The 21641-nt window shown below is 36.7% G+C and overlaps 3 protein-coding genes across 4 annotated transcripts in view; 1 reads left to right on the top strand and 2 right to left on the bottom strand.

Annotated features, from left to right (window-relative positions):
* Positions 1–496: 496 nt before the first annotated feature.
* Positions 497–5836, bottom strand: LOC135688481 (uncharacterized). The gene is made up of 5 exons (XM_065205347.2): positions 5707–5836; positions 3284–3314; positions 2455–2598; positions 1411–1662; positions 497–620 (listed from the first exon to the last, which is right to left on the bottom strand). The coding sequence occupies exons 1-5, from the start codon at positions 5707–5709 to the stop codon at positions 592–594; spliced, it is 459 nt and encodes a 152-aa protein (XP_065061419.1). The 5' UTR covers positions 5710–5836; the 3' UTR covers positions 497–591.
* Positions 5837–8942: 3106 nt separating this feature from the next.
* LOC135688477 (tyrosine-protein phosphatase non-receptor type 11) overlaps positions 8943–21641 on the top strand; it is a 32419-nt gene continuing 19720 nt past the window's right edge. The window contains exons 1-3 of one of the 2 annotated variants that reach the window (XM_065205338.2): positions 8943–9109; positions 10400–10491; positions 12581–12629. In XM_065205338.2, coding sequence (XP_065061410.2) covers positions 10404–10491; positions 12581–12629 — 137 coding nt within the window. In that variant the 5' untranslated portion in view covers positions 8943–9109; positions 10400–10403. The remainder of the gene's footprint in view (positions 9110–10399; positions 10492–12580; positions 12630–21641) is intronic. The other variant, XM_065205339.2, reaches the window with a different exon arrangement.
* LOC135688482 (DNA-directed RNA polymerase II subunit RPB4) lies at positions 9492–14510 on the bottom strand. The gene is made up of 4 exons (XM_065205348.2): positions 14373–14510; positions 12850–13030; positions 12246–12341; positions 9492–9824 (listed from the first exon to the last, which is right to left on the bottom strand). The coding sequence occupies exons 1-4, from the start codon at positions 14443–14445 to the stop codon at positions 9746–9748; spliced, it is 429 nt and encodes a 142-aa protein (XP_065061420.1). The 5' UTR covers positions 14446–14510; the 3' UTR covers positions 9492–9745.

The raw sequence follows: 21641 nt of genomic DNA on the forward strand, positions 1-21641 counted from the left end.
GACCACTAACCGTAGTTAAGTTTTTATGATCGCATAGACTCGTAGAGGGTACCCCCATTTTTATGTACGAAGAATGAGTACATGAAGGGGGAATTTTGCTCGGCTCGATGGGCATCCATATATATATATATATATATATATATATATATATTTAGTGTTGCATTAGTTTTCACTCTACACGTGGTGTTGGTCGATCAAATCAGGGTTTAGGGGGTCTTTCTAGATTTAGAGGGCGAAGGGGGCCCCATGCGTTTTTCTGGCTATTTGTCCATATTCTTAGAGCTGTATTATAAAACTTTTTATTGTATTTGCAGAAAAATGATATATATACTCCGTGTAAAGCTAGTATCGTCGGACAATTCACATTTTCATTAAGTTGAGGTGTGTAGAGAAAAATTCTGCAGAAAAGAGTATTCACATTCCGTTTTGGAATTATTCTGTCATGAATTCTTCATTCCTCTTTGCTAAAGACAGTGAGAAAGACAGTGATTTGAAGTAGTGATATAACGGTGATCATTTTAAAAGACAATTTTAGATAAAGTGTTGCAAAAGAGTCCTTGTGCATTGAAAATAGTCCATTGTATCCTCACCTTAGGCGTACATGAAGATCTTTGTAAAGTCTACGAGACAAAAAGTAAGATTGTAGTGAACTTTCAAGTTTGTATGGAACATAACTGCAGTTTGGGGATGTTGAGATTGGTGGGCTTAATGTCGAGAAGTAAACTCTTTTTAACCAGTAAGTTTCAGCTCAAGCTGACCGTTCTTACTTTTTTAAACTGGATTATTCTTAATTTGTTCTTAAATCATTAGGTTGTAAGCAGTGCTATTTTCAGCAGTTTGAAGCAATGAAAAAAGTGCAGCCTTTATCTTCTTTTTCCTATTGTTTTTGATGAATATCCCTTCTTTGGATATAAGACCCCATTTTAATCGACTGCAAACATTACTTCCATAAATTAAAATACTTCTTATATACAATTAAAAAGGTGCATCAATACTCAGAGGCCGCTGAAGCGGGTGGTCTACGGGGCTTTAGGCCCCCCCCCCATAATTTTTTTTTTCAAAATGTACTTAAAACCATACAAATGTACTTAAAACTATACTTTTTGCCATGTTTAGCCCCCAAAATATTTTGGCCCCCTCCATCAGTAATATGCTCCGAAACTTCTTAACCCCAGTCTTTTATCTAAGTCTTTTGGCTCAACGGACTTTGGCAACATTTTGTTGTCATGGGGGAGGGGGAAAGCATTTCTTTAGGGTTCCCTAAGCCCGTCAAAACAGTGCATTTTTATCACCTTGCAGAAAAGTATCTTGCAAAATATTGCCATCTTGCAAAATGAAGGCGGTGTTTTATCGCAAAAACTGTTGTCAATAATGCGTAGCTTGCGAGCCCTGTACAAAAACAACACTTACCGCTGTATTCAAGCTCGCTACCCACAGATTCAAGCTCTTCTAGAATTCCATTGAGTTCATCGGTCGTCAGCTTCACGCTGAGGTTTTCAAGGACGCTTTTCAGATCAGAAACCGTGATTTTATCGTTTCCAGATTTGTCGAAGGCCTTGAAAGTCTCTTTTGTTTCATCATAAGCATCCTCTGACTCGCCTGAGTCTCCTGACATTCTTTGCATAAGGACACAGAAGTCGTCAAAATCGATCTCACCTTGTCCTGTTGACCAAAGGCAGAAATCGTAAAGGCATGGCCCGTTGAAAATTGCGTATCATTCAACAAAGTATATCGTGCTCTTATAGAGTACCAAAGTGATGAAGTCATAAAATATAACGTTAGAATTTTTTAATTTTGATCCCAGAGCCTGAAAAAGCATCTTGAAATACCTCTAAACATACAAAATCAATTGAATGCATTGCAAATTGACTGAGATATAATCACATGAGCGCAGGCTCTTTCCCCATCAAACCACTGTAATTTGGTCTAGGTTCATAACTTGGCTTTGGTTATGAACCAGGCGAGAATGACAGTAATTCATTAGCAAACTTGAAATCTTTCGTTGGCCATATCTCGCCATATCTTAGTTACTGATTTTGCACATTGTGAGGTATTTTATGGAAATTCTACGCTAGGAAATATATCACAAATATTGGCCTACCCAATTGTTGATCGAAAAAGGTCTATAAGAAACGCGAGCACATGACTGGTGAGGTTACCCAATCAGTGTCAATGTCCCCAAATGGAGTCATATATATTATATTTCCTAGCGTAGAGTTTTTGAACCATGTTCTGACGTTTTATATTCTGATAAGTGTCAAATGAAAAGCTTTGATTACATGTTTCGAAATGTTTTCCTTGTAATTTTGTACTTCAGAAAGATTGTTTGAAAATTGAAAAACCTCAACATGACCGTGATGCTACGATAGCATGACATCCTCTCAATAGCATGACAACACTACGTCACCCTTAGTACGTCATAGTCTGCACGTCATAGTCGCAACGAATACCGACCTTTTGTGTCGACTTCTTGAACCATGCTTTTGATTTCAGCCTCTGACGGGTTTTGCCCAAGACTTTTCATGACGAGGCCAATCTCAGAAACTGTGACGGTGCCGTCGCCATCTTTGTCGAAGACCAAGAAGGCCTCGCGGAATTCTGTATGAAAATTTGTAAAAACATTTGAATTATAATAATGATAAAAATAATAATTTATTTATTCACAGTAGGCATTGTTTGCAATAGTAGCTAAAAGGTAATTAAAGCCTGTTATTTATAGGAATAAAACTAGGAATAATCTAGGAATATGAATAATGTAGGGATATTTTCTACAAAATGGTGGATACGTAGTGATCAGCAAGAGCAAGTTTCGCTGAATTATTGTGTACAGAACGAGCTTTCTAACAGCTTTTTCGCTGAATACCCGCCTGTGTTTGGAGCGCCATAGAACAAGCTTATCAGAAACGTTTGCAACGCCCTTTTTAGAATTCTATTCAGCTTTGCAAGCAGAGTTTCTAAATATGCGTTGTCTTTCAAGTGGCATTTTTAAGGAACCAGGTTTTGGTTTGAAAACGGCAGGGAGGGCATCAAATGATTAACTTGAGACAATAGATGAAAAGAGCCTTGACCTGGTTTAGACAACGCCGTAAAAAGGTTAAAATCTATGTTACTTCGCCATGTCTCCTGACATCTATCCTGAGAGATTACAAATTATCCGTGTACAGAAATTAAAGAGACTTGAGCATGACGGGAAGGCTTAAGGTATTTGCATTAATAAAATAAGGGATAATCTAACGACAACGTGGGCTACTTAATTAGTAACAATAGAGTTAAAGTTTCTTACCTTTAATCTGTTCTTCTGAAAGTTTCTTGCTCTAAAACAGGTAAAAAATGAATTGCTCTTTATAAGTAGAACGGGTATCACAACTACAATATATTAAAGAGTGTTTTGTATGTGAAAGAAAGAGAGCGTGTGAGTTGTAAAATTTAAACATAAGTTAATTGAGGTTTCCTTCACCAGAAACTCTCTTTTACAAGAGCTACTTTCTATATCTGATAGAGTGATAGGGTGATAGGGTGATAGAATGATAGAGTGATAAATTAAGAGAGTGTATCCCTTCACCCCCAAAACTGTTCAACGGAACAGGAAAGTACCCGGGGTGCCGTTCTAAAAATTTAGGAAGGGGGCTATGCTGTAGGCAAATTCAAGAGGCCACACCCTTAGCACACCCAACGTACTTGCAGCCAAAGACTCTCCGTTGTGAGTAGGAATCATTCAAACTTTTCAATGACACAAGAAGACGAATTTGCTCATTCTTGACACAAGAAGACGAATTTGCTCATTCTTGACAAATTTATGGTAAAATAAAGGGTTGCCAACATGGAACTCGTCCTATCAAATATGAACTCACTTCTTAAGAGGGCTGAGCCCCCCCAAAATCCCTTTGAATTTTAACAAAGGTGGCTGAACCCCCTGGAGCCTCCTGGAGCCCCCTGGAGCCCTCTGGAGCTCTACATTTTCAGGCAAATTAAATACAACGTAGCTTCTTAATAACAATTGCTATTTCACATATCAATCTCTGAAATCGTGAGCAAAGACGTTAAAAATCTTTCAATGATTTGGTTATAGTTTATATTTGACAAGCAACCAGTGGAAAAAATTATGGGGGCTCGCCCCCCCCCCCCCAATCAGCGATGTCGTCGGGAAATTTGGGCTTTCTTCGGATAATTGAACACCGTTTAACGTGTCGAAATTGCTCCAAGAAATCATTCTGAAAAGGAATTTTAAGCTAATTTTAGGGGCGTAATTGCCAAAATTTTCTGCTCGCTTCGCTCGCAGGTGACCCACGTTTCCTTTTCACCCCAGGGGCCTCTATAACACGCTGTGCCCTTTTTGCAAAATTTGAACATAGCATAGCTCATAAAATATCAGCCAGTCCCAAATAATCAATCAAACAATATATGACCAAAATCAAAACTGCTCGTGAATTGTATATTTAATTTCAATTCCGTAAAGATTAGCCAAAATTTCCATCGGATTCTTCTGAACAAAAGTTATTTTCAAATGTATTTCTCACTGACAAAAACAAGATAAAATGCATAAAATGAACGTACGAGTTGTCAAAAGTGTAATCGTTCTACCTCTTGTATCACCAATTGTCTTAGATTAGATATCGATCTTGATATCAAAAATAAAAAATGGATTGTTCTTCTTGCTACTTAATTATGGCGTGGTCAGCAAAGATTTCTAAAGAGTCCCGTCAAAAAATCAACTTTTTTTATCAAAATGTGCAGTTTCTTTAAAATTATACATGGTCCGTGATGTTATCTTGTCGGAAAATCGTAGGCCTGGGTCCCCCCAAGTGAAAGCCTGAATTTCCGCCACTGCAAGCAACCATCCTCATCCAGTCTTTTATACTTTACTGCAGCGAGAACCGCTTCCTGTTAGAAATTTCCTCAAATTCCACACTTTGTAATTACAGCATTTTATTCTTAACGATTGGAAAGTTTCCCTTATGTATGGCTGAATGACTATTTTATGCTAGTACAATGATTAAAACTTATGTATCGGGTAAATTTGATTTCATATGCTTTTAATTGATTTATTGCCCAGCAGAACGCCTTAAAATGAAGAACACCTTGCTAAATGATAGAAATCTTGTAATGATCATGTCATGACAAAGGTTTTTTGTAATCACATCTGAGCCAATCCCCTTACAAAAATTCTTTGCAATTCTTTGAGTTTTTTAACTGACCGATCTGGTATTATCACATATATCAAGTAGAGTACGATGAATCCAGGCGATATTAGCGATAATTAACAATATTGACCGAGTGAAAATGTTCTTCAAAAGACAAACAAATAGCAAAAAGTATCCTTGATACTGAAAGTAAAAAATTATAACAGGCATTTAAGCACAGAGACCTAAAATTGATCTTTTTTCTTATTAACTAAGTTTTCCTATCAGCTACCCCTTGCTATCAGTCGATTACAAAATATCACCTATGATGCATAGACATCCTGCTATGGAGAATATATGATTTGTTAAAGTTAATAAAATATCGGTATAGTACAATCCGATTTTCAAAGGAGCATATGGCAAAATTTTTGCCTTTTAGTACACAAATGTTGCACCGCTCTTTTCAGTTCCAGGACATTCTCTCCCGCTGAACTCAATTCCCGTAACAACTGCTCAATACATTTCTTTTGGAATATACCATAAGAACTTATATTCAAGACAAATTGAAAAAATTTGAAAAACTCACCATTTTTATGAATTTTCGATCAAACAGGAGCAAGATTGTGTGCTAATGTCTTGGAAGCAAGATAAGACAGACGTGGTAAGGAGATTCGGTCTTCTGAATAATAAAGATCATTATTTGTTGCAAGTTTTCAGGGGGTCAGCGCATGTAAGTAGCTTTCTAATATGTTGAGTGTTCTTAACGATAGAATCATAGGGTGTGTCTTCCTTTTAATAAGGCGCTCGGTCTTATATCCTTTTGAATACTGCAAAAATGTTGCTTACACTTTTGATTACACTACGATTTAGATCTCATGAAATGAGACAACTTTGGAAAAACAATCGGAGGCTGAAACCTGTAAACAGAATCGTGCTCAGTGTCTCGTTATTGGGCATTTTAGGCATAGTAAGGAACAAGATGTTGTTCTATAGTGATAAATTGGTGGATGAAATGATATTTAGTTGCATTGTTCTGTAAACATACTCGTGATTTACCTTTGTATTGTAAACAGCTGATTCGAATGGCCAAAAAATCTTTTTGTCCTACAAATTGGCGGTATAAGCATTATAATGCCAATTGTTCTTTTAACCAACTATAAGAACAATGTGGATCAGTCTACCAGCAACATACAAGGGCAGTGCTATAGGAAGGATAGAATTATTGGGGGGCACCATTGTTCGGGGAACAATAGAAACAAAAGGGATTGTTCATTGAAAAGAAAGGATTAAAAATTTTTGGGGGGCATGGGCTCCCCCCAAGAGCAATAGTAGCTACTGAGTGCATGTCTCTCCACCTCATCGGTGGGCATATAATTTTGATCCTGAACCCTGAAACAGATTTGTTTTTGGATTGGTTTTCAATCTTTGCTCTTAATTACTCAAACTAAGGTCATTGATCAAATGTTATATACATTTTCACTTACTTCTAATGACTTAAAGTCTTGTGTAAGGTTCTTGTTTTACATCATTGGTTAACTAACACCACAGGCTAATTTAATCCTGTTTTCTAGACTTTACACAAATAGTCACCTAATCGGTTTCTAGCAATTTGTTAGTCTAGAGCCCAAAAATATTGAATTCCAGGGAACTACCATATCACCTAAACCTTCAAGATTAACTTCAAATAATAATTAAATTGTTCAAGACATTTGGTCACTTTAAAAATAAAGGCAAGCATAATGAGTGTGCTAAAGTCAGTGGCCTTAGAAAGTTGCATTCTGGTGACTTTGGCAATAAAACTCTCTTCGACATATGGTCTTTCAGGGGTGTGGCATTTTCGTAACCATGGGTACACCCAATTTTACAGGTCCATGTCTCAAGATTGTCCAGAATTCTCCATGCAGTTTGAATATAGTGTGCCGTTTTGCAAAAGAGTGCGTTCTCCAGGGGCTTATTCACAAATAGAGACATCATTAGAAATGGAAATCAAAGGGGGGGGGGGTTGGTTTTAGGTCTGTCACTGCTAGGCCTATTCGCCCATCAAAGTGAAAAATATGCCACCTTACAGCAGATTACTTTTTTGACATGGGTAACATGTATTCTTTCTGATTGCGACATGCAAGTTTTTAGGCATGCTTACCGTTTTTTGATTGAATAGGAATTTGAAATAAAATCACGATTGTCAGGAGGCTGAGCGTTTGTTGTTGCCTTGACAACGCCTGACTTTGCTGATAATGGGAGGAAGGCTTATTTCCTTTTCCACGAACAAACAATAATAAAATATATACTTAGTATTTCAAGTATAATTGACACTGTATGTATTATATTCTATTTCTTTAACTGCTGGGGTTTTTAACCCTGAAAAAAGTAATTTTGGTTTTTTAAACTTCAATAGACGAACAAACATTGTTAGCCATATTTGGATAGCGTTCATTGTTTTCCTGAAAGTGAATTCTTCAATGCAAAATAATATTTGTCCAAATCCTTAGTTCACCACTTTCAACTGTACTTGTTCGTGCATGCTAAATTTTTTCATCTGCTTGGATAGACAAGCCCCCGTTTCAAAATGACAATACAAAGAGGTTTTCCGCCGACCTATAAATTACCATTGACACAAGCCAGCCTTAAAGAAGGAGCGATTTTTAACGAAAATTTTGTTAAATCGCAAGTTTTGCTTACGATAATGGTCACTACAAACAAACAGCACATGTAAACAAGAATAAACCAAGTGCTGGGTAGAAACAGGCGATCTCCGAGGAGAGGGTTTTGCACAACAGAGCACAAGTGTTGGTCCCTTTGGCCAAGACAATGAGAAAGCCACTTTTTCAAAGAGACTTTAGGGCAAAGATTAAATAATCTCTGCTTTCTATAATTTCAGATTATCCCTTTGAGAAATATGCGTCAGTTCTCAGAGCAACAGCATAACAATTATTTGTCTCTTTACATGTCCAAAAAAGGTACTTAAATAAGAAGCCATAATTTCTTTCTCGCCTCTGGTAGATTCAAATGATCACAAAATGAGGCCGAGGAAATTTTCCTCCTTAACTGCAATTTACTGTTATCACTGCTCGGTTGTAGAAATCGTTTCAAAGCAAAGCTGGAGTCTTTGCAGTTATTTAATGCTGAGTAGGGTGATCAGAACATTAAAACAATGTTATACGGCACATCATAATATGGTTCTGAATTAGAAATCTGCAAAGGCATTGCTAAACGGATTGAAAAACAAAAGCATTGCCAATGGATAAGGTATAAATGCTAAACACGCCTGGATAAGAGATAAGGTTTACAAAAACTTTGTATCTTCGTCGAACAAATGTTGCTTTCTTAAGACAGAAAATCTTTTATAGACAAATATTTTGAATTAATGGAAAAGGAGGGCTGTTTTGGTTGCATTGATTTCTTGAAGGTTGCGTACACATAAACAGAAGAATTATTCTATGAAGATGGTAAATAAGCTGCTTGTTTGTAAAAATAGTAGTCCCATAACGATGAGTAGTTCATCTGTTTCTACGGACCTCGAATCCAAGAGGCGCTTCTGCCAAGTTGTTACCCTGGGTACCAGAGCCGCAAAAATTAAAAATAAGCTCTCTCATTATTTTTTGCTGCGGTTAATTTTTTGCGGTTCTGGTACCCAGGGTACCAAGTTATTTGTAAATGGCTCCTTTGGTGTTGTAAAAAACATTCCTAAGAGTTCATTGTGGTGTCAATAATGTGGCTTTGTTTCTAGAATATCCAATACAATTGAAATTTTTGTACGAAAGGCAAAGCCGTTCCAGGGATTACAACTTTCACTTAAGGCTAATGAAGATATTTTTCATTTATTATCATACGCTGACTGAGAAAAAAGCCAGACTGAAAATGCAAAACAAATCTAGTTCTTCCTCATCAGAAGGAATAATATAGGCTCTATATGGTCGAAGAAGTTTGTAAGACTACCAAAGGGCTCGATCCGAAAACAAGCAGGAAGGCTAGATAAAACAATTTTCAAGGTATGCGCAGATTCTTAATTCAGTATCTGACATGGCATGGGAAAGTTTATTCAGATAGTTATTAGAGCAATAAAATTAGCCTAATTTCGTTGGGTCCAATCGTTTTCCCTGCAAAAGTTAACTGTTTACACAGATGGCAAATGTTGCGGAGTGAAACAGTCAGGGACGTCGGAACGTCCAAAGGGCTAGGGGACAGGCTTCATTAAAAGGGCATTTGAAAAATATTTCCCGCCTTTCTAAGCCAGCCAGCCTAATTCTTTCATGACTGTTATATTATTTCGATCTTCTATAGGCATCCTGAAAATTGAATCTTTGTGATCTTACCCAACAAAAATTTTTTGATACTGGTCGTTTAAGATACAACAAGAATATAGAGAATGACTTGACCATATCATATTATAAAAACTATTAAGATATTAAGGATCTAACAAATTTACATTCTGCTAAGGATGGGTGCAATGTCTGTTCGCCTAGGGGTACTTTACAGAGTACATAATTTGCCTTGAGAAGACTACCTTTTCGATGTAGGTGAATGTTCTATACAAGTCCATAATGCTACTAATAAATTTCCCTTTGTCTTCTACTAACAGCTTCAGTTAGACTTCGAGCAGCTGACCATGAAAATTTTATTCGAGTTTATCCTTGAATGCTTCTGTATGTCTTGATTTCATCCAGCACATCTTGAAGTTCTTTGTCATCAAATCTTCCCTCTAAGCTACAAATGGAAAAATCTTTTTATATATCATAAAGTTTTTAAGCTGTTTAGAACACATTATTTATAACTTTTGTAATAAACTATAACCTAGTCATTTCATTCGGTGATTAATTTTATTAGGTTTTATCTTAGAAAATTCAGTTTTCTGTGATGCAAGACAGAAACTGGGATTCTTTCCATTTGTAAAGCCATACCTTGTTTAGCCATGTCCAAATATAATTCTCCTTCCGTCCTACATTTATTTTCATTATTTCTTTTTTATTTTCCACCCATTCATTCATTTTCAATTAATTATGACATTTGTTGATTTTTCCTTCTTTTTTTCTCAAATTATATCCTTCTTCTTAATATCTTTATCTTAATTAACTATAGTTTTCATTCTCTACCTATTGAAGGTTGTTCAGCATCTAGTCAATGCCAATTACTTGATCCAGTAATAGCCACTTAGCCAGGCAGCATCACCAACCAATCTATCATTAAATTGCATAGAGTAGCCCAACTGGGAAGTAAAATGCTGTCTATGTAAAAGTGATATAGCTAGTCAAGATACTTAATATAGTGAACTTCTCCCTCAGAGACATGGAAATCAGTGGCGAAGCCAGCTCGGGAGAGTTGGTCATGCACTTGGGGGAAAAAGGTCATGCAGGGTTTTCAACACCACAGCAAGGTACCCATTTCAAGTTAAGGTTAGATCAGTTCCCTTGAGAAAATTGATATCAGCTATTGTGAAAATATCAAGAAAAGTCTTAGGTGGGCATAAAACTGTTGATAATTTGCAAAAAAAATCCTCAGAACTTTCTATAGACATGCTTTGAAGAAGCCTTGGCTTTAGGTGTTTAACTTTAGGTGCTTTAGGTGTTAAATTCTGAAATTAAATTGTTAACTTACAGTTCTTAATGTTAACTTGCTTTTGAATCCTGTTATTCAATTTATTCATATTTACCATTTCAAGAGCTGTTTGATTCACCTAATTAAACTGACAGATAATAAAGAAAGGCTTTTTTAGATAACATATTTAGATTTTATTCTCACAATATCATATAAAGTGTTTAAATTATTTTGCTCTGATACATGACAAGATAAATACACTTTTGATAATCCTTCCTTATTTCTTTACTTAGAACTACTGTACTTACAAATACAAATAGCGTTCTTTTTTACAAATAAAAAAAATCAATACCCCTTAGACAAGGTTCATGCTACACTGCATTTCTTTTAATTTCTTTATTCTTAATTTGGCAAAACTGATTATAATCAGAAAATAGAGAGTTCTCCTCTGAAACAATCTCAATACTCTCATCTCACAAAACATCAATAACAAAAAGGCCATGAAAATATTAGGACAACAGAGAGTTCTAATTTTGTGCCTCATTGTATCTCAAACTTCCATCACATGTCTCTAAGAGCAACAACAATGGATCATTTGTGTTTCTTCTATTAACAATAAGTTCTAGAGACATTCATTCTGAATATTTCAAGCTACATAATATGAAAATTTTGCATGTAAGTCGACCAGCCATAATCAAAGCATGGAATATTTTGAATTTTTTCAATTATCGGCAACAAAATGACATTATAACCGTTAACCAGGCAGTTTGTTTTGTTGTTTTTCTTACAACAGAAGCGTTGACTGCCTTGTCATCAGGCGCAGTAGGCCTAGTTTGTGCATGTCATTTCCTCGTTGACATTGGCTTAACTAAATATTAACTAACATAGTCCACAACAGGAAGAATCTGTTCCACTACCAACTTTTATTTTGCTGCTTCAATTCTGTAAAATCATGGAATTGTTAATCTTTTTCATTTCTCTGCTGCCATATTTCTTGCAGGGTAACAATTCATGAAAACACTTTCCTTATGAACAAGCGTACTTCCTCTTCAGGCTCACTTTTTGAACTCGAACAGGGCAACAATGCGGTTGCTGTGCTTACAATAATCAAGGCCATGGTCATGCCATTCCAAAAATGCACGACTAAAACCTAATAATCATCATGTTTTCCAGGCTCTTTCCATTGTTTTGCATGACCAAACATAGGATTGACATTTGAAGGTACATGACTAAATTGGGATCCCTGCAATATTCGCATGACTGAATTGGAAACCCTTGAGCTTTATTGAGTTTCAAATGTAGAAACCCTATGTTTGCGCCTACGGAGTTACATGAAAGTACACATAGAATAATTTTCTTTGATTTTGGAGAATTTTGAATGTAAAAAAGTCCTTATTGTAAGATATCTAGAAATTTCAACATTGATTAAAAAATTATTTTCCCGGAAAATTTTTTGGTCATGCTTAGCATGACCTGCATGACCTCTAGCTTTGCCACTGGTGGAAATTAGCTGTGGTGAACTACTACCAAACCATTACTGATGATAAGCAGGCAGAACATAAGACTTTGACAAAAACTTAAACAGTGTTTTACCTGGGTATCAGTGCCCTTGCTTCTTCTGCAGTTTCAGGACATGTGTTGGCGAGACATGACAGTTCAAACTTATGAAGCTTTTTCTTTGATAGTAATCTCAAAGTGAAAGAGTACAAGTTAATAAAAAGGAGTAAAAATTGAGCACTGCAAAAATTGAGGCTTCCTTCTCAAATGTTATTATCATGACACAAGAAAATATATATACTTCTGTCTAGGTTATGCAAATGTCAGTAGGGCTTGCTAATTTCAACTTAATTTTGAAATGTTCAGCTATATTCTTTAAAACAGCCATTTAAGAAAGAAGACAATTTTTTAATTCTTGATAAATTCAACAGGTTTGGCTCTTGATGTATGGCAAATGTCTTCTGAAGTTCCTAAAATGATGTAAGTTTAAAAATGTTTATTTATAACAAATAACTAAACATCCTGACATTCGATTTCTAATGTTGAGTTTGAAATTTTGAAGCTTCTGTGCATCTGCCTATGCAAATTTTGGTTGTTCTGAATTCTCTCAATTTCTGTCATCTTCTAACATTTATGTCATTTTTCATTTGACCTGTAGACAGAAAGTGTACTGAATGACCAACAATTCTTAAATACTCACCCCCTAACTTGTGCAATTGTTTCTCTGTTCTTGTATCTGCTGAACTTCTGTGTGTATTCATATGTTTTTCGAAATACTTCTGACATCTCTTGATCTTCATCAGCCATCTCATTCTGTGCTTTTCTGTGTTCCAGCAACATAAATACTTCTGAGTTTAACAAAGTCTCTGCATTTTCAAACTCTGTAATGTATAAAACTTTAATGAATATGTGTCAGTTCATTTAACCACAGTCATGAAAATTAATGTTTGTCAGTCTGTTATTATAGTTTATAGTCTTTTTATATTCCTGTATAAATTCACAATATTTAATACCTACGCTAGATGCAGAAAATACTATTATGTCTAGCTCATGGCCAGTTACACGAAAAGAACAAAATATGATAACATCTGTGAAAGGAAGCATTTTCTGTGTGGAAACTGCAATATGGGACTGAGTGGTGTATATTGAGATCACAGGGAACACCTCATATATAAATTGGTTAAATAAATTCAGGTAGGAGCTGGAGTCAAAATGAGGGATTTTAATAGGATAAAATATAAGATGTTTTTGGGTGTAAACTAGCTTAAAAAATTAAGCCACAGTTTTAGATGTAGAGGCACTTCCATGGAAGGACTGGGGTTGTGCAGGTTTCTTGAACCAAAAGCCTTACAGAGCCAAGGCTAACACCTGTTAAAATTAACAGTTAACTATTCAGATCAGACACATGGATTCTATAATTACATTATTTTGATAAATTTTATTTTGGAATTTTTATCCTATGGCTTTGGGATCAACTCTTTGAGCAATTATTGTGATGAATGTGTACTTCAGTTTTTTTGCTAGCCACTTTGTTGCTACCTAGCTTCCAAAGGTAGCTTTAGGACAACAAGAAGCCATGTAAACATCCTTCCATGATTAACAATAATTTGAGATTAAAAATGAGATTAACAATAATTTGTCCATTAAAATGGTGAAAGTAGCTGAGCTCTTCTAACTTAGATATTTTTATCTGTTATTTGTTCTATGATAGCTTGAATCGTGTTTTGGGTATAACTTCAGACACCGTTCAGTGACTCTTCAACATGTTTGCATATTTAACTACTCTCTATAATACTTAGGGTTACAATGCTTCGGAAGCTGATTTAGGAAACCAAAAGTACTTTGATAAAAATGTGGCGATACAGATTACAATTCTTTTTTCCTAATAACGACCTTAAACTTCTGATGCAGGCAGATAGACAAATCTTTAGCCTGCCTTGATGGCTGTGCTTTACTTCAAAATATAAATCACCCGTGGAAATAAATTTTGAGGAGAATCTATGAGTAATTAGCAGTTATCCAAGAACCATGGCAGTGGCAGTTGAATGCAATGACATTTGGGAAATTAACAAGTTTCTAGACAGGGTCTCTTGATTTTTATTCCTGAAAACTTTATTCCGTACAACATAGTTAGCATTCTGACGATCAACGATCGATAATTCATGGCCATAAAGCTGACAGGAAACTTAGGGCAGAAATTTCCCAAAATCTTTCCATATTTACCTTTTGGAAACATTAATTCTTTAGCATCTTCTTCGTCGATAATAACCTCATCTCCATTCACTTGACCCGCCATGTTAGTGAAGCAAAGCCTCACTTTGGGACAAACAAATTTGTAAACGTGAATGAGGCTAGACAGATTTCTGAATTTTAGAAAAGTTTCGTTTTACACCGATGGACATTCAAAATAGCAAAAATTCCTTGGTATTGTTTGAAAATTATTATGCACCAAATACATTGTTATTTTATACATTAAGTTGATAAGGTTTGACTGATTTTCCACAGGGCCGTCGCTAGCAAGAGGGTGCGGTGGTTGCGGCACCCCCTAGAAAATTCTTGTCGGCAAATTTTCGAAACGTAGAGTTTTGTCGGGTTTTGCTTTCACAGTTTCCAAAGCAATAGCTTCAGCAAACAGTGGGGATGAGATGAGGATAAGACCGAAAAAGTATCACCGAAAAGCTCCACAATTGAAAATAGGCACAGATAGCGAGGCCTCGAGATCTTGGGGGCCTCACTAATAGGCAGGGCATTCCTCTCAACCATCGACCGCATTGCCTAACCTTTGTTTTCTCGGCTGATTATGGAACAATATGGTATAACAAATAATTTAAGCCCTTACAACATTTTCAAAAATTCATCAAAGTCACGTTACCGATGACGTCAAAAAGCTCTGTTTCCTAGACTGAAAATCATTGTAACTTCTTAAGTATACGTCTGACTTTAATAAAAATGCTAGATTCGGGCTCGCCTGAACGAAAGCTTTCTAATGATATATACACATCACTATTTTAACGATGTCAGCAATTTTCAATGATGACGTCATCACTTTCAAAATGGCCGTCGACCAGCGAGCTGACTCTGATTTTGCTAGGCACAATTTGGCATTATCGCAATTTGACATCATGCATGGTTTTGCTTGACACTTTCTTATAACCGAGAAAAAGCTGCTCCTTCGCCATCCACAGCTTTTCATTATTATTCCTTTAATTTTATTAATTAAATCTAAAATAATTGTTTCCGAAGACCGGACCTGAAGCCGTCGGTACGAAACCGAGCTTTGCACAAAGGCCACGGGCTTATATTATTGGCATTGCCAGGAGACGGGAGGAAACAGTTATTATATGATTTATTACTTTAAAGCCTTTATTTAATACCCCTGACAGGGCTAGATACCTTGCCAATCACTCATAAGGTGCCTGTCTATCCAGTATGCAAGGAATATACCTTGATTCTTTCTTAGATATGATCTTGACATATTTCATGTTTTTGTTCATGCGGATGAAATGGGGAAGGCAAAGATGAACCAAATTATGTGAACGAATGCTGACTTGTATAGTCAGATCAAGGTGCTGATGGGTTGCTTTCATCAACTCATGGGTTCGCCAACGTCTTTTCCAAAAAAACACATACAGTCAATGCCCATAAGCAATGGCAGATTGATGCAAAAACTGTTGATTCTTGAAAATCGTCAAAAAACTGAAAAGTCGCTTGAAATCACTAAGCTGGAGGATTTGTCTGCTTTGTTGAGCATGGTAGCAGCTTTGCAGAAAAGCAACACTAAGCTACTTTTGCAAGCAGTGCGTAATATGATTCTGCTTACATTTGCATTGAATCACATCAACTATGCCCGCTACTGGACATACCAACACATCTGCTTCTCCATTTCACTTCAATCATTACAGGGTGAGGGTGAACAAACTACAGCATTCCAAGATTGGAACAAATAAGAATTTAGAGGAAATTTATTGCGATTCAAAAAGCTAAAGGGACTGCAGGTCCATACTGGTCTGGCTTCAGCAAACGTTAATGCGGTTAACACTTGGATTGCTACGTCCCACATTCATAGCAAGTTTAGAGAGGCTCTAAAAAAATACTTTTTCGTAAAGTCATCATCAATTCACAAGTACAGCATTCCAGGTAGGACAAAGCTCCTTCAGAAGCATAATGGTAGCCTTAGAGAACTCTTCGAAGCTATGGCACCAATCGGTTTTCTGTTACACCTGCGAAATCGACTTTAACTGGTGAAGAACTAGAACAATAAAGTTCTACTGACCTCCTTGCAGCGTCGATCATAGGAGAAGGGAATATGCATCGCTTCACAAATGATCGCCTGATTATTGGCAGCGTTTAATTCTTCACGCCGATCAAAAAAACCAAAGCTGAAGGCAGATCTGGAAAAGATCAAGGGGACACCTACCGTGGCCAAAGAACACAAAAACAGGCCTTTAACTACTCATTTTGAAGACAGGAAGTCTGCAAGAGGCATTCATTCATCCCATGACAAGCGTTCCTCTTTCAATTGCTATCGCTACAGCTGGTTTAACTTTGTGTCAGTCAGACAAAGTAACTTTGCAACGACTCTTGCTCGAAGAGTGGCAATGGATCAAAGACATGCCTCCGAAGTCTGCCGTTTGGATAGTAGACGGAGTGGTAGCAGTTCGCTCCATCAAGCCGATGCCAACGTACCGAGCGCGGACGCGCAACCTTATCAAATTTGTTGCTCCTGAAGCTGGGTATAAGTTGGTGAACCAGGGCCAAGAGGTCATTTAGAAGTGTACTACCAAAACATGTTGCAAGGATATAAATGCCACGAGCTCCGATATCAAAATTAGAAGCAAATTTATATCATAAGACTGATTTCTGAAGGAAGACACATTGGGCTTTTGCTTTTCTCCATGTAAAACGCAAATGGTTCCCATTTCGGAAGAGCTGTTTGCCTTAATCTACAGGCTTTACATGCTTTATCTAGGTGTTATTCTAAATCCTATTTCCGCAACGTAGGAAAGGTAAGGTTGCTGAAGACAGTCATCAAGAGCCCGCGATACCTTGAACTGCTTGACAGCCTTGGAGAAGGAAAAGTGGTTAGTGATAGCGATATAGAAGATTTTCAGAAGTTTGTTCACATGGTAATGTATTCTGACAAGGTCAAGAGAAGCTATGTGGAAACAAAACTAAAAATGTATAACAAAATGAAAGTAACATTTAACTCCCTTCTGATTCACATTCCTAGAAGATAGCCTACTGCTGATTGCGTTGCGTAGAACCATCCGTCAAGACTTTCTTTCGAAAGTTGTGGCTGGAAGGGTCTTCTGAAGAGTCTTCCTTAAAATCTTGCTGCCTCCTTCTTTGAAGTCAAGACGGAAAAACAAGAGCCGACTTTCAGAAAACGTTGGGGCAGATGTCGAAAGTGGCAGTAAAATCTCCCTGCCCCAAAGAAATACAAGAGATGTACTGAGGTACCGAAATATGCCCGTAGTGTCGACGAAATCGGTGCTAGTAACGAATACAAGGAAACAACAGACCAGGTAGACTCTGACCTAAGTAGCACTGAACTTTCTGATTAAATAGAGAGTGAACGGGAAGTTTATGACTTCAGTTCGTCGGAGGATTCTGGCGGTAAATGGATTTGAGGCAAATATATAACGTAAATCCTCGAATAAGCCCCTGGGGCATATTCGTGGGGGGGGGGGGGGGGGGCTGATACGAGGGGGGTTATAAAATTATTGTAGACATTAAGAAGATATTAGTAAAAGACGTCATTTATTTTAATAGGAATTTCTTTATGAGCATTTAATTAATTACTACCAAACGTATGAATTGTTGTGGTAATTCAATAAAACGCCGTAGGCAACAGATCAGATGACAAAAATCATCAAATTGAGGGGTCCCATTCGAGAATTTATGGTAGCAGTGGGGGCTTATTCGAGGGGGGCTTATTGACATTTTGTAGTGCTAGGGTGGGGGCTTTTTCGAGGGGGAGGGGGCAATTCGAGGATTTAAACGTTAAATTGAGTGATGCAGAATAATTACCTGACAAAACATTGCCACAAAACGATCCAGAAATGCAGTTGATTAGATCAGAGCTTTTGTCTAAAAATGAACTGTACGACGGCCATTTTGAGAGTGATGACGTCATCATTGAAAATTGCTGACGTCGTTAAAATACTGATGTGTATATATCATTGGAAAGCTTTCCTTCAGGCGAGCCCGAATCTAGCATTTATATTGAAGTCAGACGTATACTTGAGAAGTTACAATGGTTTTGAGTCTAGGAAACATAACTTTGTTGACGTCATCGGTAACGTGACTTTGATGAATTTTTGAAAATGTTGTAAGGGCTTAAATAATTCGTTATACGATATTGTTCCATAATCAGCCGAGAAAACAAAGGTTAGGCAATGCGGTCGATGGTTCAGAGGAATGCCCTGCCTATAAGTAATGAATTCCATTTTAAGAACGGAATTGATGAAAAATAGAAAATATATGCCTAAAAATAGTAGAACGTTCTAAACGATTGCCAGAAATGACTATAAGAAGTATTTTCAAATGCATTTTAAGATAATCTATAGGACGTGGTCGCAAAACATTTTCGCTCGCTCCGCTCGCAGGGGGCCTCGTATTTCGTCGGTTTTCCCCCAAGGCCTCCGAATCCTCTCGGTGGCCCTGCCTCTGAAATCTACTAATAAAGGTTCTATATAACCGTGCTGAATTATCATCTCATTGTTGAACTTGATTTCTAGAATAGAATAAAAAAGGTACCCTAAGGCACTCAGGCAAAGGAAATTACGACGCAAAAATCAAAGCAATGATTGACTGACGAGAAATAGAATCAAGGCAAAATGCTACACCCAAAATTGATATATTGTGGGCCATGTCCCACGTTGTCTACAAATGGGTGATTGGTACTGCACATTCAGAGACGGCCCTGATTTTTGCACATTCAGAGGTATTTCATAATGCGCTTTTAGGAAATATGGTCATGATTGAAAAATTAAAGCTCTATATCTATTTTTAACTCACAATCAATCAAAATTTATAATCCCGTCATTGCGAGTGATGATCGATAATATTCCCAGCTGCAAACGGTTCTAATTATTTTATCCCCATGGGTTACGAAAAATGCAATATTGTTAAATCACTACTTTGATCTAACATAAACGCGTGAGTTCTAAATAGTAAGTAGAATTAACTTACGACCTTGGGCAGAAGAACTCGAATGAAGACACGTCTCGTCTAACGGCAAATGATTTCGACAGCAACTTCATTAATCTACAGCTTTCGGCGAGTCTCTCTAAAAACTACGCTACACGATATATATATGAATATCTAGGGGCAAAGGTTAAAATTAGGAAAATAATACGTCTTTACTAAATATGATTAACAGAAATGTATTTAATGTTTCTGGCCAATCAGGGAAGCGATAGAAAAATATCTGATGCAATGTACATGAACCCGGCACAAAGTACAACGTGTGATCTGATGTCTGATGCAATGCTGGTATGTAGCCATCACGTGACATGCAGCAAAATCAATAATCGAACAAAACAACAGCAACAGCATAAAAGCGATTGTTTAAATGAACTGTCTATTTACAATATAAAAGCCCCCCCCCCCCCCTTAAGTTAAATCGTAGTTTATGACATTCTTGCTCAGTAGGCGTAAAAAATTATCAAAAGCATAATAGACATAAATTAAGTATTCTTCGGGCAAGCCCTGACCGCCATATCAACCTGCTTTGCATAAGAACGATATAAATTTGATTCAGCCTCGATATTCGTAATTGAGTAAGAAACTCGTAAGTAAGAAATGTTTGCTTTGAGCTGAATATATTCTTGAAGTATTCTTATTTTCTAAAATCTGATATGGTTTCAGGAAAACATCGCCCAGCCTCGAATAGGAACCACGACTTTTGAAAAAACGAGATATCTCAGTTCTGCGAATCCTTGATTCAAACATGGCAAAACCGGCAACTGCTGAAAATAAGACATAACTTTACAAACTGAAGTTGAGTTCTTAAAGACATAACTTTGCGAGTTTTCATGATATTTTTAAATTTGGATGATTTGGTGTCTGAATGTTCTCAGTGGAGGAAGTTTAGGCTTTCATTTGAGGGGCTTAGGCCCATGATTTTCCGACAAGATAGCTGGGCATTTATCACTGCTCAATTTAATGAAAAAGTGTAACTTCTTGGCGTGACCCGTAATAATTTTACCACGCCCTTTAATTTAGTAGCTAGAAGAACAATTAATTATTGATTTTCGATTTCACGATTGATATCTTGATACAAGAGGTCGACCGATTACACTATTGTCAAGTCATTCATGATGACAACGTAATTGTAGCTTCTTGAACTAAAAAAAACACAAAATTAAAAGTTGAAGTTCATTTTATGCTTTTATCGTTTTTTCTTTTTTTCATTTTCCTACCCAGTTTCATCGTTTTTTCATTGGAAAATATGTTTAAAAATAACCATTGTTTGGAAGAATTCGATGGAAAATTTGGGTAATATTTACGAAATTGAAATTAGATATACCATTCGCAAGCAGATTTGGTTTTGCCATATATCTTTTGTTTGTTTATTTAATACTGGCTAATATTAGATCAGGTATATTCAAAGGCACAGAGAGGTTATAGAGACTCCTGGGGTAAAACGGGAAATGTGGAACTCCTGCGAGCAGAAAATTTGGCAAAAGTACCCTTTAGATTAGCTTTAATTGAATTTGAGAATGATTTCTGGCAGTTATTATCTTTCGTTTAAAATAGTTTAGTATTTTTAGCTATACTTCCGTTATGTTTGATTAATTCAATACTTCATATAAGATTTCCTTACTTTATGATGTTCCTTACACCTTGAGGCCAAAGGGAATTTGATCACCCCAGTCTCCTCTTTTTGTGACCCTGGGTAGGTTTAGGCTATCAAAGTTTATGAAAAATACGGAAAATTTGCTCGCTTTGACTATGAATTATAGTCTTAACACTGCACACTTTCACTGTTTATCAGGGCACAAATTGGTTATTTCTGCACCTTAAAACTAGGTATGTCTTGTATGGGCTTTTGGCCACTGGTCTCATAAAAAGACTGGATAGAGCTTCTCCAGCCCAGCGCTGATTCCACATTGCAGCGTTCATCTTGAGTCTTCACCGTGTTGTATGAGACGAGAGTGCAATCATCTCGGTTCTAGTTAAACTTGCTTTTTCATAGCAAAATTCAAAGTAACCGTTGAAATTAAAACTTGCAGCATTCGTAAGTGACGTAAAATATTTTTGATGTAGTACTAAGCTTATGTAATGGAGAATCTACTGTTATCTTATTTTTTTAGGCCTGTTGTCTCTTAGGATATTTTAGAATTTAATGATTAATGTACAATTTAAAGCGCAGCACTGTCTGCGCACCATTTTAACAAATGGCAGCCCAAAGCTTTAGGCACAAGTAGTCTTAAGATGGAGAGGTTCATTCGCTTCCTCGAGCTGCTGTAGGAGAACAATAGGTTG

Source organism: Rhopilema esculentum, chromosome 19, assembly GCF_057945365.1.
Source record: "Rhopilema esculentum isolate cy_ngs chromosome 19, ASM5794536v1, whole genome shotgun sequence".
NCBI classification, from domain to species: Eukaryota; Metazoa; Cnidaria; class Scyphozoa; order Rhizostomeae; family Rhizostomatidae; genus Rhopilema; species Rhopilema esculentum.

Coding starts and splice junctions, on each gene's coding strand:
- LOC135688481 (XM_065205347.2), bottom strand. Junction 2,599..3,283: donor TTCAGAAGAACAGATTAAAG/GTAAGAAACTTT, acceptor ATTTTCATACAG/AATTCCGCGAGGCCTTCTTG. Junction 1,663..2,454: donor TCAAGAAGTCGACACAAAAG/GTCGGTATTCGT, acceptor TTTGGTCAACAG/GACAAGGTGAGATCGATTTT.
- LOC135688482 (XM_065205348.2), bottom strand. CDS start 14,445: ATGGCGGGTCAAGTGAATGGAGATGAGGTTATTATCGACGAAGAAGAT. Junction 13,031..14,372: donor AGAATTAATGTTTCCAAAAG/GTAAATATGGAA, acceptor TATACATTACAG/AGTTTGAAAATGCAGAGACT. Junction 9,825..12,245: donor GCAAGGGCACTGATACCCAG/GTAAAACACTGT, acceptor TTCCATTTGTAG/CTTAGAGGGAAGATTTGATG.